Raw genomic sequence first — 19,017 nt, forward strand, 5'->3', positions numbered from 1 at the left:
GAGGAGAGGAGTATGAGCAACGCTGGGACCGCAGAGAAGACCGGCAGGGGGGCGCCGCACACGGAGGGGTAAGGCATGGTTGGGGGGGGGTAACTTTACTTGGGGGGGTGCACAATTAGTAGTGGTACTTATATGTTAGTTGGGTGCCCACTATAGTTAGTACGCTCCTACCCCCACTATCCATGTCGGCGTAGTTACGCCACTGCATGTATAATGGTGTAATGTTATGACTGGTGATTGGATTTAGATAATGACATCACACTAACAACCATTAGACTTCCAATAACACGATTTTCCAATTCTTTCTAGAGGTTAATAGGAGATTACCCCGATGTTCGTTTTACAGAGAATAGTCCACAGAAGTTTATTGAGGATTTCCAAAAAAATCTGGCGGAAATTTCCAAGTCCATTAATGACCGAAACAAGAGCATGCATTTCCCGTATACCTACTTGGACCCCCAAATTATTGAGAACAGTGTCACTATCTAACAATAATAGTGTTGGTTATCACTAAAAGGGGTAAAGTTAGAAAAGTTTCTAAAAATGAAAAGAGGTGATGTTGCGCATAGCAAACATATATTCTATTTCGCATTTCTCTATTGCATCCTAGAAAACGATACATCTGATTGGTTGCTATGACAACATCACAGAGTTTCCTTTTAGAAGCTTTAATAAATATAATCCATTGTATCTAAATTTGCCAATCATTTCTCACCTGTCTGCTTGTGTTTGCATAAGGCTATATGATCTGGTAATTGCAATATAAGTAGTATCTTTAAGTTTATTATCAGAACACATGAGTGACATGATTAAAGATTAATTAGGTTGAAGTACTTTTGTTAAATCCATTCTTAAAAATTAACTTTTTTATTTGGGGAGAGTTAAGGTAAGGTTAAGGTTTATACAAATTGAGTATCCCTTATCCGAAATGCTTATGACCATGAGCATTTTGGATAAGGGATTATTACAGATTTCCGCATCCGCAGTGTCCCCTGGTATCCACGGTGACCATCGCATTAGACTTCAACGGCATTCCTAGTCCCATGGATGCATTTGCACATGTGGGGGGAGAATCCCCCCACATGTGCAAATATCTGGATAAGGGTTACTCAACCTGTATAAACAATACCAAAAATCCCTTTTGATATCAAGTGCTATTGTTTTATATATATATATATATATATATATATATATATATATATATATATATATATATATATACGGTTTTTACCCCCTCCTGGTGTAGGTACAGCAAGATGAAGGAAATAGGCGGCACTCTCTGGATTTTAAACAATGAGTTTTTAGTGAATAAAGAAGTTAATTAACTTCTTTATTCACTAAAAACTCATTGTTTAAAATCCAGAGAGTGCCGCCTATTTCCTTCATCTTGCTGTACCTACACCAAGAGGGGGTAAAAACCAAATATACTACACCATTGGAAGGCACCCTGGGATCGCTTTGTTTTGTCCGGAGTGCCGGATCATCCAATTTCTCTCTCTCTCTATATATATATATATATATATATATATATATATATATATATATATACCACTGACTTTTCTCGTATGAGGCTAAAACTGACCAAATACAGAACTTACACATTTGGATAATAGTCATGTATTGTAGATACTTCAGCAATCTCTTTTGTCATTGGTTGTGTGCAGATATAAGTGGACTGGGGTAGGGGTAATATACATAACTGGGGCAGTACGGATGGTGTAATGTTTAGCATTACTGCCTCACAGCACTGAGGTCATGGGTTCGATTCCCACCATGGTCCTAACTGTGCTGAGTTTGTATATTCTCCCCGTTCTTGTGTGGGTTTCCTCTAGGTACTCTGGTTTCCTCCCACAATCCAAAAATATTCTGATAGTTTAATTGGCTCCCAACAAAATGAAGAGTGTCACAGGCGAAGGACTAGGAGAGTTTGTGTGGTGCTCAGGAACCACTCTAGGACCAGAGGTTTTAGGGTTGAAACGAGCTGGTTTAATAATAGAGGGTTTCGTCAATGATTAAACAAGCAATATAATGTTTCTTGGGGAAGTCTGGGAACTGAAAGGGAGGTATACTCAAATATGTCTTTGAGGAGGGGCAAAAAACTAAATGGGATGGTCTCAAATAAAGTCTTTGAGGAAAGTCTTTTAAACGTAAAAGAAAACAACAATCTCTTGCGTGGGATTGAAAGAAGTAAAAGTCTCTGTAGAATAACGGATATGATGGCTGAATACTTGGCACCAGAGAAGAAAGTTATTTGATGATGATGAATGGACTAGATGAATGTGAAGAAATAAGGATGGTGTGAAGGCTGAAGCGTCCAATTGAAGAAACTGAAAGACATGGAATGTAGCTGTCACAATGAGGCGGAGAAGAGTTGGCGATGGCGGAACCGGAGTCAGGAAGGGCGAAGCAGGACGTGCAGGTTGGTGGACAACCGGGGGGTATTGGAGTGAAATCCAGCGGGTCGACAGGCAGAACCGGACACAAGGATCGGTTACAGCTGGGAAGACTGCTGCACTAACTGAGGATCCCAGGACCGGAATGGCGACCGAACCGGACAGGACAGTAATGAGCCGAATGAGCCAGGAGTCACTTGAAGCGAATAGAAAGGTAAACTTTTTGCACTGATGCTGAACTTGCCTAGGCTGCTTTCCTAAGTACCTAGGGACCAGCTGTCATTGGCTAGCCAGCTCAATGAGGCAGGATCTACACTGGCCGGCCCAATGAGAACTTTTGCCCTCATCCAAGATGGCGCCACTGTCCTTGCAACGCCCTGGAATTCCAGAATCAAGTCAGCCGCCGGGACCCGCCACGTCTGTCATGCCTTCCAGCCCCTGCCCTGCTGCTGCCAGTCTGCCGCCCGGGACCCGCTGCACGCAAGGAGAGCCACCTGGAGGGGTGAGTAGTGAGCCCAACGTGCACCGCCATGGTTGCTCCTGACAGAAGAGTGAATGTGTGCATGTACATGTGGTAGGGCAGTAGTGCACGCAGGGGGGGGGGTTCTGAGTACCCAGAAACCCCCCAGGAGTCTAAGGGCCCTAGGATGAAAGCTGAGGGTCCCCTCTTTCCATGGGTACAATAATTTTAAAAATCATCCCTTGGGAACCGGAGATATCTGACTTCAAAGCAGTGGTCCCCATCCAAGCCTGTTAATTGCTCTTCCCGGTCAGATATTTCAGGTTCTGTCTGACTTAGAGTTTTTCTGAGGGTATATTCCAAAAGCTGTGACTCTCCCCCTTTGATGGACACTAGTACCAAAGATATCAGCCTTCCAGCACCTGGTTACTGCTCCAGCTCCACACACCTGGTATGTAGTTTTATATTCTCGTTGGCAGATTGCTCTGCCTCCTGAACTCTGATCCCCTAGTCCCCAATATCATTTGGTAGGTGGGATTCTCTAGTTTTAATTCTATTAAATTTGAAGAAATCTATTTCCGGGAACTGGAGATATCTGCAGTCAAGCAAGCTGTCCTCCCACCAGAAAATATGAATAATAAGCCCACTCCAGTATACACCCTTCCTCTGCATATTAAACATCCTCTACCACTCTGGAAGTTATGTATCAAGGCCCCTTCATTCAGCCCAATGCCCCCTTCTCCCACCCCATCTCCCACCATCTGTGCATTAAATGGGGAAATTAATGGAAATTACTGATCCAGGCCCTACATGTTGAGTGGTTGACATAATACTACCCGCGGAAATCAAAGCTTCCCCCACCCCTACTGCTGGAGGATCGGTAGGTGCCCCAATACATTGCTATGCCCAGGGGTCTTCACTGCTGTTGACGCCCCTGTATGTGTGTGTGTGTGTATATATATATATATATATATATATTTTTTTTTTTTTATTATTATTATTATTATTAATAAACATTTGGTCTATCTATAATACTTTAACTGACCCGGCATATGCTGGGTCATCCAAGTGTCCATCTCTGTGCTTTGCTCCGCCCCTCTGGAAACCCCCTTGTGAAAATCCTGCGTTTGCCCATGTAGGGAATATAGATTGTAAGCTCCACTGGGACAGGGACTGATGTGTGTATATGAATATATATATATATATATATATATATATATATATATATATAACACCCAATTTTCCAATCGCGCTCTATACAAATGTAAATCAACCAAATAATTGGTAGGCTGCCTTACCACAGTGTCCTCCAAAGGTTAGAGGACCCCCCCCAAACAAATAACAATACCCAATTGTGCTATGGTGCCTTTTAAAACTTTATAAATAATGTCCATACATACAGATGTAGCACCACTCATCCTTGGCTGGTGCTCACCAAAACCCTTGCACTGGCGAGCGCCGGCGATAGAGACTGGGACTCACGTGCGTCTCACACGCACGTGCGTCCCAGTATCATGGCAGCTGGGCAGCGTCTCCTTGCCCATCTCCACTTCAGGGAGACGCTGCCCAGTTCGGGGGGGGGGGGGTTTGGGGCGGCAAGGGAGACCGGTGGCGGCGGTGGGGGAAGCAGAGGGGACCCCCGCCAAGCTCCATTCCCAAGGGGTGCGCGAGTGTCTCATGCGCACGCGCCCCTGGCGGTAGCCGGCCGCTGGCGGGGGATGGCAGTAGAATCGCCATCCCCTGCAGAGATGAGCCCTGCTACATCTGTATGGTAATATTATATTCAGTGAAGCCAACAGCAAAAGTTTGTCCAAAACTTGTTTATTTGATTCTTCAGCAAGTTGTCATATGTAAAACTGTACAAAACGACCCAACGCATTTCGTCTACAAAGACTTCATCAGGGGAACAATGTATACAATCAAGGTCCCAATTTATTCTCAGGGCCTGAATAAAAATTATGCAGTGACACAAATGTATGAATAAAACCATAAGAGTTATTAAAATATTCCAACAGTCCTTCCCTGTTGGTGCAAAGTGCTCATATCAGTGATCAAGAAGTATAACTGCGCACCAGCAGTGAAATAGAGGGTCTCTCAGAGTAACATCTATCTCCTACAAGGAAGGGAAGTCATGAAACTCTTCATAGCTACCTAGCCATAACAGGAACAGGTCCTCAATAAATCTTCTAAAAATAAAAATTTTGTCTCGGACCTCTCTGTTGAAGAAAAAAATCTTTCTCTATTGCTGCCACATGCATTTGCATATGTGGGTGCGACGTGAGGATCCATCACAACTCCTGTCAACTGGGCATATAGTTACCATTAAAGTAAAAGTAGATACGTTCCAAAACCAGCTGGAGTAATTTTACTAAATAATTCACTTCTGGACCTTTGTATTATACAGCCCAGGTCCGCCGGCAGGGGGGTTCCAGGGGTACAGCTGTCCTGGGCCACGGCCGCTGCAGAGGCCTGGGCAGCTGCCTACAGTGGCAAGGCACAACCCCCCCCTGCACCCGCACAGTATCCCCCACCCAGCGCAAGCAACCAGGCGCACGCAATACACAGTGCAGCCTGCAGAGCGCTGAGCCTAGGATACAGAGGGGCTCGGCGCTCTGCAGGCTGCACTGTGCAGTGAGTGCTCCGAGCCCCAAGTCCCGGAGGGAGAAGATGCTGCGCCGCCGCCACCGCTGGTAAGTAATAATAATGGGGGGGGGGGGGCAAGGTGCCGGCAAGTGCAGGAGGGGGGGGGGGGTCATTACTAGTGGCGGCCCTTATACAGCCAGCACACCCTCAGTATGTGGGTGTATAAGCTGGTAATATCTAAAGTGACCAACCATACATTTTGTGGCAGCTCACCTAATTGTTGGTGGTGATATCAATAAATCTGAAGTATCTTTGATGTATGTGTTCCCTGCCTGTACACATGGCTGTAAATGGTAATCAAGATATTTCGATATATTGTTATACATAGATTCACAGGCTGATATTATTGGCCTCCTCGGAGAGTTTACACATTTTTTTGAATCTTTGGCAGAGTGTACAGGAGGGGAATTCAAGGATGATCAATCTTTAACCCACCCCATTTGTCCGCTGCTCTTACAACAATACCCTGGTATGCGCTCAGCTGTTTGAGGGCTTTCCATTCATCAGGATTCGTTCTTAAAGATGGATGGGTTCTTTCGGGTTTCCAATATTTGATTATCACCTGCTCTAGTGTAGCCTTGTATGGCTATGTTATTCGAGATGGGATCAAATATGGACTTTTTGCGAAATTTGGCAATATCTGTCCCATCCGGTGTGCCTCCTCTCTTTCTGAAATGTTTACGTAATTACAATAGTCTGTTAAATTTGTATTGATCCACTCTCCATTCAAATGTGTCAAACGGATTGGTTGGGATATATCCTAATCCCTTGTTCAATACTGTGATTTCTGATGCCATGAGTTCTTGTTTTTACAGGTTAAACACTAGGCTTTCTCCTTGCCGCTGGCATTGGTCTTTTGCCTGCGGCGGCACTGTTCTCCCCTTTTGGTTCTCTATTTTTTGCCCATCCAGCTCTCCTGGAGTGGACTCCTAAAGGGGGCCTTTGTGTGGGTTGTGGGTTCATAGGATGTCTGTTAGATTCGTCACCAGGAATTCTTTGTAGGTCTGCTCTATATATATATTCTGCAGAAGGGTGGCTCTCTGGTGTCTGGTAATAACGAAGACAGAGTCCTGTATTTATCAGTGTTTTGAGACCTTTATTCTCGTCAACAGGCTTAATATAGACACCTTCACATGTGAAACTTCCATTGAAAACTCCTCCCCTGACAATCACAGAGGTGATATCTCCAACAGGTGTGGATACAGCTGAGCCGCTTGCTTAAACATATATATCTAGCATCTTCAAAATATGTACAAGTTATAACATTATAAGTGCAAATGCATACAAAATACACCAAAAAACCACAAAAAAACAAATATATACAAAGAAGACACATCACACTAATCATAAACATAGCTAACTGACAGAAAATATATATGGCAATATACTGTACATATCCTCCAGTTATTCAGACTTTGACATCAGATGACTTAGTGGTGGGTACCTGAAATGCAATCATGTCTTCAAAGGCAATATACTGTACTATATACAGATACAGGGTGAGTATCCTTTATCCAAATATCCGTTATCCAAATTATTCCAAACCCCATACTCTCCAAAATTTACTTTTATTTTTAATTTTTTGCTAAAAACCTACTGGGTACATCTGTAACTGACACTACTGGGCAAATAACATGTAACTAGCACAAAATATGTCCAAGGACATGATTGCTTGCCATTCAAATTCAGTATCTGATAGTACACAAACTTTGTTTCATTTTTTAAAACCTTGTTTCATGCACAAATAAAATGCCCCCGTTGTCCCAGGATGGTGGTCACCGGGCTGATTCGTGTACAATTACATTAAAAAAACATTGCTTTTTAGAGTCAAACAATACATCTCACAGGCCTCCCCCACATGCTGGGACTTGGTGAACCACAAGTCCCAGCAAAGGGACTTGTTGTAGACAATCTCAGCCAATGTAGACAGTCTCAGCCAATCAAGAATGAGACTGTCTACAGCACTATGACAGCAGCATTCCCCAGTGTCAATAATACGAGGGAAGCCACCTCACCCTGCAGTCAGTGCAAGGGAAGCCAGCTCACCCCACTGTCAGTGCTTTTTGTCCCCCGTATTTCTGGAACCAGGACTGGCTCAATGAGCCCAGGGCTGGTTATGGTCAGGAGGGGGGGGGCCCACTCCATTTTTATTTTATTTTAACTTTTTACACATTTTTAAAGACAGAATCGTGCACAGATCTCAATGATCTGTGCATGGTTCTGTCAAATTCGCCAATCAGAAACTGGTCTATTTTCTTTGCTATTTTTGGTAACGTTTACCAAAGATCACACCAAATTACATTTGCGAGTTGTATACTTTATAATGGGAAACCATCTGAAAATTGCCATTTTTTACTGCAATTCGCATCGTATTAAAAGTGAGTTTTTCGGAAAACGTGTTTTGCGAAAAATTTGCAAAAGTGTAAAATTCTCACTCTATTACATCTCGCCCATTGTATTTAGAAACAAAGGCACTTACAGGTGACTTTAAAATAAAACTTATCTTACGGGAAGTACATTTTGGCCCAGAACAGGTTCAGGAACCCAGTTCCCGATGATGTCATATTGAATTAGAGATTCAGAGTTCCTGTTGGTTTCTGATGAAAAATAGCACTGGTCTTACCCAAGATATCTCTCATGTTTCTTCCACTTGAGAAACACTGCATTTTTTTGTGTTACGTAAAAGAGTTGTGGGCCTAATTCAAAAGCAAAATCTCTCTCTAATGGACAAAACCATGTGCACTGCAGGTTGGGCAGATGTAAAAGAGAGAGAGAGTTACATTTGGGTGGGGTGTGTTCAAACTGAAATCTAAATTGCAGTGAAAAAATAAAGCAGCCAGTATTTACTCTGCACATAAACAAAATAACTCCCCCAAATCTAACGCTCTCTGCAATGCTACATTAGCTCAACCTGCAGTGCACATGGTTTTGTACATTAACCCCTTCCTGACAGAGCCAGTTTTTGCGTTCCTGACAGAGCCCTTTTTTTCAAATCTGACATGTCTCACTTAAGTGGGGATAACTTTTTTTTGCTTTTACTTATCCCAGTGATTTTGAGATTGTTTTTTCGTGACACATTGTACTTCAAATTAGTGGTAAATTTGGGTCGATACAGTCTGTGTTTTTTTGTGAAAAATACCAAAATGTCGTAAAAAAATGGAAAATTTAGCAATTTGCAAAATGTTAAATTTTCTGCTTGTGAGACAAATAATCATACCACTCAAAATAGTTAATAACTAACATAGACCATATGTCTACTTTATGTTTCCATCATTATTTCAACTTCCTTTTAATTTTTTTGGACACTAGGAGGCTTACAATATGAATAGCAAATTCTCAAATTTTCAAGAAAATTTCAAACACTGATTTTTTTAGGGACCAGTTCAGTTCTGATGTGACTTTGAGGAACTTGTATGTGAGACACCCCCATAAATGATACCATTTCAAAAACTGCACCCCTCACAGTATTCAAAACAGCATTTTGGAAGTTTGTTAACCCTTTAGGTGTTTCACAGGAATTAAAACAAAGTGTAGGTGAAATTTCAAAATTTCATTTTTTTTGCAGATTTGCAATTTTAATACATTTTTCTAAGGAACACAGTACATTTTACTAGAGAAATGTGACTAAAAATTGATTCCCCCAATTCTTTTGTTTTCATAAATATCCTATATGTGGCCCTAGTGTGCACATTGACCAAACCACAGGCTTCATAATAGAAGGAGCACCTACTTGATTTTGGAGCCTCCTTTTTATGAGATTATTTTTTGGGCACCATGTAGGTTTCTAGGCACCATAAGATGCTAAAAGTTAGGAACCCCCCCACAAGTGACCCCATTTTGCAAACTACACCCCTCAGGGAATTCATCTAGGGGTATAGTGTACATTTCAAACCCCCAGGGGTTTCACCAATTGTGGTACAACTGGGCAGTGAAAATGAAAAATTATTTTTTTTACACAAAAATGCAGTTCTGGCTCTAAATTTGTCATTTTCAGAAGGTATGAAGGAGACAAAGCACCCCAAAATCTGTGCCCCAATTTCTCCCGAGTACGGCAATGCCTCACATGTGACCAAAAAATACCATTTGGGTGCATGGCAGGACTCAGAAGGGAAGGAGTGATTTTTGGATTTTGCAGCTCAGATTCTGGTGGAATTTTGGTGGGTGCTATGTCGCATTAGCAAGACCCCCCAAGCACCAATACAGTGGAACCCCCCCACAAGTGACCCCATTTTGCAAACTACACCCCTCAGGGAATTCATCTAGGGGTATAGTGTACATTTCAAACCCCCAGGGGTTTCACCAATTTTGATACAAGTGGGCAGTGAAAATGAAAAATTACATTTTTTTACACAAAAATGCAGTTCTGGCTCAAAATTTTTCATTTTCAGAAGGTATGAAGGAGAAAAAGCACCCCAAAATATGTGCCCCAATTTCTCCCGAGTACGGCAATGCCTCACATGTGACCAAAAAATACCAGTTGGGTGCATGGCAGGACTCAGAAGGGAAGGAGTGATTTTTGGATTTTGCAGCTCAGATTCTGGTGGAATTTTGGTGGGTGCTATGTCGCATTAGCAAGACCCCTCAAGCACCAATACAGTGGAACCCCCCCACAAGTGACCCCATTTTGCAAACTACACCCCTCAGGGAATTCATCTAGGGGTATAGTGTACATTTCAAACCCCCAGGGGTTTCACCAATTTTGATACAAGTGGGCAGTGAAAATGAAAAATTACATTTTTTACACAAAAATGCAGTTCTGGCTCAAAATTTTTCATTTTCAGAAGGTATGAAGGAGAATAAGCACCCCAAAATCTGTGCCCCAATTTCTCCCGAGTACGGCAATGCCTCACATGTGACCAAAAAATACCATTTGGGTGCATGGCAGGACTCAGAAGGGAAGGAGTGATTTTTGGATTTTGCAGCTCAGATTCTGGTGGAATTTTGGTGGGTGCTATGTCGCATTAGCAAGACCCCCCAAGCACCAATACAGTGGAACCCCCCCACAAGTGACCCCATTTTGCAAACTACACCCCTCAGGGAATTCATCTAGGGGTATAGTGTACATTTCAAACCCCCAGGGGTTTCACCAATTTTGATACAACTGGGCAATGAAAATGAAAAATTACATTTTTTTACACAAAAATGCAGTTCTGGCTCAAAATTTTTCATTTTCAGAAGGTATGAAGGAGAAAAAGCACCCCAAAATCTGTGCCCCAATTTCTCCCGAGTACGGCAATGCCTCACATGTGACCAAAAAATACCAGTTGGGTGCATGGCAGGACTCAGAAGGGAAGGAGTGATTTTTGGATTTTGCAGCACAGATTTTGGTGGAATGAATGGTGGGTGCTATGTTGCACCAATACAGTGGAACCCCCCCACAAGTCACCCCATTTTGCAAACTACACCCCTCAGGGAATTCATCTAGGGGTATAGTGTACATTTCAAACCCCCAGGGGTTTCACCAATTTTGATACAAGTGGGCAGTGAAAATGAAAAATTACATTTTTTTTACACAAAAATGCAGTTCTGGCTCAAAATTTTTCATTTTCAGAAGGTATGAAGGAGAAAATGCACCCCAAAATATGTGCCCCAATTTCTCCCGAGTACGGCAATGCCTCACATGTGACAAAAAATACCAGTTGGGTGCATGGCAGGACTCAGAAGGGAAGGAGTGATTTTTGGATTTTGCAGCTCAGATTCTGGTGGAATTTTGGTGGGTGCTATGTCGCATTAGCAAGACCCCCCAAGCACCAATACAGTGGAACCCCCCCACAAGTGACCCCATTTTGCAAACTACACCCCTCAGGCAATTCATCTAGGGGTATAGTGTACATTTCAAACCCCCAGGGGTTTCACCAATTTTGATACAACTGGGCAGTGAAAATGAAAAATTACATTTTTTTACACAAAAATGCAGTTCTGGCTCAAAATTTTTCATTTTCAGAAGGTATGAAGGAGAAAAAGCACCCCAAAATCTGTGCCCCAATTTCTTCCGAGTACGGCAATGCCTCACATGTGACCAAAAAAAACCAGTTGGGTGCATGGCAGGACTCAGAAGGGAAGGAGTGATTTTTGGATTTTGCAGCACAGATTCTGGTGGAATTTTGGTGGGTGCTATGTTGCATTAGCAAGACCCCCCAAGCACCAATACAGTGGAACCCCCCCACAAGTGACCCCATTTTGCAAACTACACCCCTCAGGGAATTCATCTAGTGGTATAGTGTACATTTCAAACCCCCAGGGGTTTCACCAAATTTGATACAAGTGGGCAGTGAAAATGAAAAATTAAATTTTTTACACAAAAATGCAGTTCTGGCTCAAAATTTTTCATTTTCAGAAGGTATGAAGGAGAAAAAGCACCCCAAAATCTGTGCCCCAATTTCTCCCGAGTACGGCAATGCCTCACATGTGACCAAAAAATACCAGTTGGGTGCATGGCAGGACTCAGAAGGGAAGGAGTGATTTTTGGATTTTGCAGCTCAGATTCTGGTGGAATTTTGGTGGGTGCTATGTCGCATTAGCAAGACCCCCCAAGCACCAATACAGTGGAACCCCCCCACAAGTGACCCCATTTTGCAAACTACACCCCTCAGGGAATTCATCTAGGGGTATAGTGTACATTTCAAACCCCCAGGGGTTTCACCAATTTTGATACAAGTGGGCAGTGAAAATGAAAAATTACATTTTTTTACACAAAAATGCAGTTCTGGCTCAAAATTTTTCATTTTCAGAAGGTATGAAGGAGAAAAAGCACCCCAAAATCTGTGCCCCAATTTCTCCCGAGTACGGCAATGCCTCACATGTGACCAAAAAATACCAGTTGGGTGCATGGCAGGACTCAGAAGGGAAGGAGTGATTTTTGGATTTTGCAGCACAGATTTTGGTGGAATGAATGGTGGGTGCTATGTTGCACCAATACAGTGGAACCCCCCCACAAGTCACCCCATTTTGCAAAGTACACCCCTCAGGGAATTCATCTAGGGGTATAGTGTACATTTCAAACCCCCAGGGGTTTCACCAATTTTGATACAAGTGGGCAGTGAAAATGAATAATTACATTTTTTTACACAAAAATGCAGTTCTGGCTCAAAATTTTTCATTTTCAGAAGGTATGAAGGAGAAAAAGCACCCCAAAATATGTGCCCCAATTTCTCCCGAGTACGGCAATGCCTCACATGTGACCAAAAAATACCAGTTGGGTGCATGGCAGGACTCAGAAGGGAAGGAGTGATTTTTGGATTTTGCAGCTCAGATTCTGGTGGAATTTTGGTGGGTGTTATGTTGCATTAGCAAGACCCCCCAAGCACCAATACAGTGGAACCCCCCCACAAGTGACCCCATTTTGCAAACTACACGCCTCAGGGAATTCATCTAGGGGTATAGTGTACATTTCAAACCCCCAGGGGTTTCACCAATTTTGATACAACTGGGCAGTGAAAATGAAAAATTACATTTTTTTACACAAAAATGCAGTTCTGGCTCAAAATTTTTCATTTTCAGAAGGTATGAAGGAGAAAAAGCACCCCAAAATCTGTGCCCCAATTTCTTCCGAGTACGGCAATGCCTCACATGTGACCAAAAAATACCAGTTGGGTGCATGGCAGGACTCAGAAGGGAAGGAGTGATTTTTGGATTTTGCAGCACAGATTTTGGTGGAATGAATGGTGGGTGCTATGTTGCACCAATACAGTGGAACCCCCCCACAAGTCACCCCATTTTGCAAAGTATACCCCTCAGGGAATTCATCTAGGGGTATAGTGTACATTTCAAACCCCCAGGGGTTTCACCAATTTTGATACAAATGGGCAGTGAAAATGAAAAATTAAATTTTTTTACACAAAAATGCAGTTCTGGCTCAAAATTTTTCTTTTTCAGAAGGTATGAAGGAGAAAAAGCACCCCAAAATATGTGCCCCAATTTCTCCCGAGTACGGCAATGCCTCACATGTGACCAAAAAATACCAGTTGGGTGCATGGCAGGACTCAGAAGGGAAGGAGTGATTTTTGGATTTTGCAGCTCAGATTCTGGTGGAATTTTGGTGGGTGCTATGTCGCATTAGCAAGACCCCCCAAGCACCAATACAGTGGAACCCCCCCACAAGTGACCCCATTTTGCAAACTACACCCCTCAGGGAATTCATCTAGGGGTATAGTGTACATTTCAAACCCCCAGGGGTTTCACCAATTTTGATACAAGTGGGCAGTGAAAATGAAAAATTACATTTTTTACACAAAAATGCAGTTCTGGCTCAAAATTTTTCATTTTCAGAAGGTATGAAGGAGAAAAAGCACCCCAAAATCTGTGCCCCAATTTCTCCCGAGTACGGCAATGCCTCACATGTGACCAAAAAATACCATTTGGGTGCATGGCAGGACTCAGAAGGGAAGGAGTGATATTTTGGATTTTGCAGCTCAGATTCTGGTGGAATTTTGGTGGGTGCTATGTCGCATTAGCAAGACCCCCCAAGCACCAATACAGTGGAACCCCCCCACAAGTGACCCCATTTTGCAAACTACACCCCTCAGGGAATTCATCTAGGGGTATAGTTTACATTTCAAACCCCCAGGGGTTTCACCAATTTTGATACAAGTGGGCAGTGAAAATGAAAAATTACATTTTTTTACACAAAAATGCAGTTCTGGCTCAAAATTTTTCATTTTCAGAAGGTATGAAGGAGAAAAAGCACCCCAAAATCTGTGCCCCAATTTCTCCCGAGTACGGCAATGCCTCACATGTGACCAAAAAATACCAGTTGGGTGCATGGCAGGACTCAGAAGGGAAGGAGTGATTTTTGGATTTTGCAGCACAGATTTTGGTGGAATGAATGGTGGGTGCTATGTTGCACCAATACAGTGGAACCCCCCACAAGTCACCCCATTTTGCAAAGTACACCCCTCAGGGAATTCATCTAGGGGTATAGTGTACATTTCAAACCCCCAGGGGTTTCACCAATTTTGATACAAGTGGGCAGTGAAAATGGAAAATTACATTTTTTTACACAAAAATGCAGTTCTGGCTCAAAATTTTTCATTTTCAGAAGGTATGAAGGAGAAAAAGCACCCCAAAATCTGTGCCCCAATTTCTCCCGAGTACGGCAATGCCTCATGTGTGACCAAAAAGTGGCAGGACTCAGAAGGGAAGGAGTGATATTTGGATTTTGCAGCACAAATTCTGGTGGAATGATGGTGGGTGCTATGTCGCATTAGCAAGACCCCCCAAGCACCAATACAGTGGAACCCCCCCACAAGTGACCCCATTTTGCAAACTACACCCCTCAGGGAATTCATCTAGGGGTATAGTGTACATTTCAAACCCCCAGGGGTTTCACCAATTTTGATACAAGTGGGCAGTGAAAATGAAAAATTACATTTTTTTACACAAAAATGCAGTTCTGGCTCAAAATTTTTCATTTTCAGAAGGAATGAAGGAGACAAAGCACCCCAAAATCTGTGCCGCAATTTCTCCCGAGTACGGCAATGCCTCATGTGTGACCAAAAAGTGGCAGGACTCAGAAGGGAAGGAGTGATTTTTGGATTTTGCAGCACAAATTCTGGTGGAATGATGGTGGGTGCTATGTCGCATTAGCAAGACCCCCAAAGCACCAATACAGTGGAACCCCCCCACAAGTGACCCCATTTTGCAAACTACACCCCTCAGGGAATTCATCTAGGGGTATAGTGTACATTTCAAACCCCCAGGGGTTTCACCAATTTTGATACAAGTGGGCAGTGAAAATGAAAAATTACATTTTTTTTACACAAAAATGCAGTTCTGGCTCAAAATTTTTCATTTTCAGAAGGTATGAAGGAGAAAAAGCACCCCAAAATCTGTGCCCCAATTTCTTCCGAGTACGGCAATGCCTCACATGTGACCAAAAAATACCAGTTGGGTGCATGGCAGGACTCAGAAGGGAAGGAGTGATTTTTGGATTTTGCGGCTCAGATTCTGGTGGAATGAATGGTGGGTGCTATGTGGCATTAGCAAGACCCCCGAAGCACGGTGAAATTATGAACCTAATAATCCATAGATGTGTGGTATATTTTAAAACACTCCTTTATACATAGGCCGGGTTTGTCGGGGCAAGTGTCACACTGGAAAATAGTTTGCTTTCTTATTCCCTTTTTATAGCAAACTTTGCACCTTTTTTGTGTCCTGCCCTTTTTTCCAGTGGAGGGGATTTCATCAGGAAAATGCTGCCCTGGTACAATACGGGGGCCAGTACTAGAAGTACTGGGGCCCTCTGCCTGCTGGTTCCCAAATATTAGGCCCTTTATGACTTCCTCTTGAAAGTGCATAAATGTCCCCCTCTGGCCGGTAGAACGGAATAGCACGTAAGCGTTATACAGTGCCATCTGGATGATATACACGGCCAGCTTCTTGTACCAGATTTTTGTTTTCCGCAGGGCACTGTATGGCTTCAGTACCTGATCTGAAAGATCCACTCCGCCCATGTACCTATTGTAATCCAGGATACAATTAGGTTTTGAGGTGTGGGTACTGGTACCTCGTACAGGGACGGAGGTGGTACTGTCTACGTGAATTGTTGTCAGTATAAGGACATCCCTCTTGTCCTTATATTTGACCAACAACATATTTTCGGTGCATATTCCCCTGCTTTCACCCCTTCTCATTACTTGGGCAATGTGCGTTTTTGGGAGGCCTCTTTGGTTCTTGCGCACAGTACCGCAAGCTGCTGTACCTCTTGAACCAAGGGCCTTAAACAGGGGGATGCTGGTGTAAAAGTTATCCACATAGAGGTGATAACCTTTATCCAGGAAGGGGTGCACTAAATCCCAGACAATTTTTCCACTAACACCTACGAGGGAGGGGGGGCATTCTGGCGGTTCAATTCTTGAATCCTTCCCTTCATATACCCTAAACCTGTGAGTGTACCCTGAGGTGCTTTCACACAGCTTATACATTTTTATGCCATACCTTGCCCTCTTACTGGGAAGGTACTGGCGGAATTTAACCCTTCCTTTAAAATGTATAAGGGACTCGTCTATGCAAATGAATTTATCTGGGATGTACATGTCTTCAAATTTGGCACTGAAATGATCAATGACCGGCCTGACTTTGAATAGCCGGTCAAAGGTGGGATCATCTCTGGGTGGGCACTGTGCATTATCGTTGTAATGCAAAAATTTAAGGATCGTCTCAAATCGAGCCCGGGGCATGGCCATACGGTAAAATGGGGTGCTGTACATAACATCTGTACTCCAATATTGCCTAATTTCTGGCTTTTTTACTATGCCCATATGAAACACCAGACCCCAAAACGTCATCATCTCTACTGCATCTACAGGGGTCCACCTAGCAAATGATGACGTGGGGTTTTGAGCAATAAACTGCTGGGCATATAAATTAGTTTGGTCCACCATTAAATTTATAAAATCATCAGAGAAAAATAATTTGAAAAAGTCAATTTCTCTGAGACCTGTGGAATCAAATTGGATTCCTGGCATGGCCAAAAACTCAGGAACCTGGGGCTCAAAATTGTCTGGTGGTGGGGTCCATACGAGATCAATTATTGGGGGGGGGTCTCAGCTGCTCTACGGGGGCGTCTTTGAGGGGGTCCCTCATCACCAGAGGAGGAAGAGGAGCTTAAGGCGAATCCTTCAAATTCCCCGCTTGCATCACTGGCTGTGTCAGAGTCAGAAGCAAGCATGGCATATGCCTCCTCTGCTGAATACATTCTTCTGGATGACTGGGATGACATTTGGGATGACATTTGGGATGACATTTGGGATGCCATTTTTATTTTTGTGTTACTGGTAGTGAAATGTTTCAACATGTGTATAGTGTAGGGGGGGGGGGGGGGTACAAACTTTATTTCAACCCGGGGGGTATGTAGTGTGTAGTGTGTATGTAGTGCAGAAAAAAAAAATACTTTATACAAAAAAAAAAATTGAAGGGGTTAAAAAAAAAAAAAATTGAAGGGGTTAAAAAAAAAATTGAAGGGGTTAAAAAAAAAAAAAAATTGAAGGGGTTAAAAAAAAAAAAAAAAGGTCCTGCGCCAAAAATTGAGCACAGATGTTGGTCAGTAACGTCCGTCACTGAACAGCGCTCAAAGGCAACAGGAATTTGATCAAAAAAAAAAAAAAAATAGATCAACCCTGTGCCGACAAAGATGATCAGTGATGTACGTCACTGATCAGCGCACAGCGGCCACAGGACACCCACAAAATCACAGTGTGTGTAAAAAAAAAATTAAAAAAAGACCCCACAGCACACACAAAAAAAAAAAAGGTGATCAGTGATGCGACACTGATTACCAGTGAGGGGCAGCAGGTGCACAACCTTTGGTGCAACTGACAGTGCAACTGGCAGGTATATATATAAAAAAAAAAAACCTCTGCACCCCCAAAAAGTTGCTGATCACCTCAGATATAGTGATCAGCACAAAAGGCGGGGGCAGCAGACACAAAATTTAGCACTCTCTATCACTCTCTGTCACTATCTCTCTCTATCTCTCTATCTCTCACTATCTAACACTCTATGACACTGCAGCAGCAGCAGTGACAGGTATATATATATATAAAAAAAAACCTGCGCCCCCAAAAAGTTGCTGATCAGTTAATTTATACTGATCAGCACAAAAGGGGGGGCAGCAGTCAGTTATATAAAAAATATATAGCACAATCTGTCACTATCTCTATCTCTCTCTCTCTATCTCTCTCTATCTCTCTATCTATAACTATCACACTGCAGCAGCACAAAATATAGCACTCTCTGTCACTAGGCCTCTCTATCTCTCTCTCTCTATCTCTCTCTATATCTCTCTATCTCTCTCTATCTCTCTCTATCTCTCTCTATCTCTCTCTATCTCTCTCTCTATAACTATATCACACTGCAGCAGCACAAAATATAGCACTCTCTGACACTATCTCTCTCTATCTCTCTCTATCTAACTAACGCTATTACACTGCAGCAGCACAAGTTCACAACACAGGAAGTCACAAGTAACAGGATCCAGGAAGCATCCAGCACACTACAAGCAGTGATGAAGCAGGCAAGATATTTGCAAGGATCAGGTAAGTATTTTGCAAGGTTCTGGTCAGTATATCGCGGCAGCTAGGCACGGTGACCGCACTGCACGCAATTCCAGACCGGAATGGCGTCTTCAGTGCAGTCACCGTTAGTTTAAACCCCCCTCCATGGCTGTGATTGGTCCGTCGGTCCGACGGACCAATCACGGCCTTTGGGGGCGGGCGGGGTGAGGTGGGGTGACACCAGTGTCACCCTTACACCCCGCGGTGATTGGTGCTGTACTTTACAGCACCAATCACCTCCGATCGCGTGTCACCGGCGAACGTTATTCGCCGGTGACACAGAAAACGCTGTAATTGGCTGTTCACACTGAACAGCCAATCACAGCGATCGCCGACGGGGGGGCGGCATCGCTGCCCCCCCTGGGCATGCACGGACATGTCTGCTGTCAGGGACAGCAGACATGTTGAAACTGTCACCGCGTCTATAGACGCGGTGACAGTTAAATGCCATGACGTACATTTACGCCAT

The 19,017-nt window shown here is 43.3% G+C and overlaps 1 protein-coding gene across 5 annotated transcripts in view; it reads left to right on the forward strand.

Moving 5' to 3' along the window:
- The window catches only part of LOC146058042 (polyunsaturated fatty acid lipoxygenase ALOX15B-like), a 100,699-nt gene that overhangs the window by 69,012 nt on the left and 12,670 nt on the right, over nucleotides 1–19,017 (forward strand). For 2 of the 5 annotated variants that reach the window (XM_083170001.1, XM_083170002.1), the window contains exon 15: nucleotides 310–830. The exons of the other annotated variants lie outside the window; for them this stretch is intronic. In XM_083170001.1, coding sequence (XP_083026127.1) covers nucleotides 310–489 — 180 coding nt within the window. In that variant the 3' untranslated portion in view covers nucleotides 490–830. Of the gene's footprint in view, nucleotides 1–309; nucleotides 831–19,017 lie in introns of those variants that run through there. 5 annotated transcript variants of the gene reach the window in all.

This window comes from Crinia signifera, chromosome 2 (assembly GCF_055691185.1).
Source record: "Crinia signifera chromosome 2, ASM5569118v1, whole genome shotgun sequence".
In the NCBI taxonomy this organism is placed as follows: domain Eukaryota; kingdom Metazoa; phylum Chordata; class Amphibia; order Anura; family Myobatrachidae; genus Crinia; species Crinia signifera.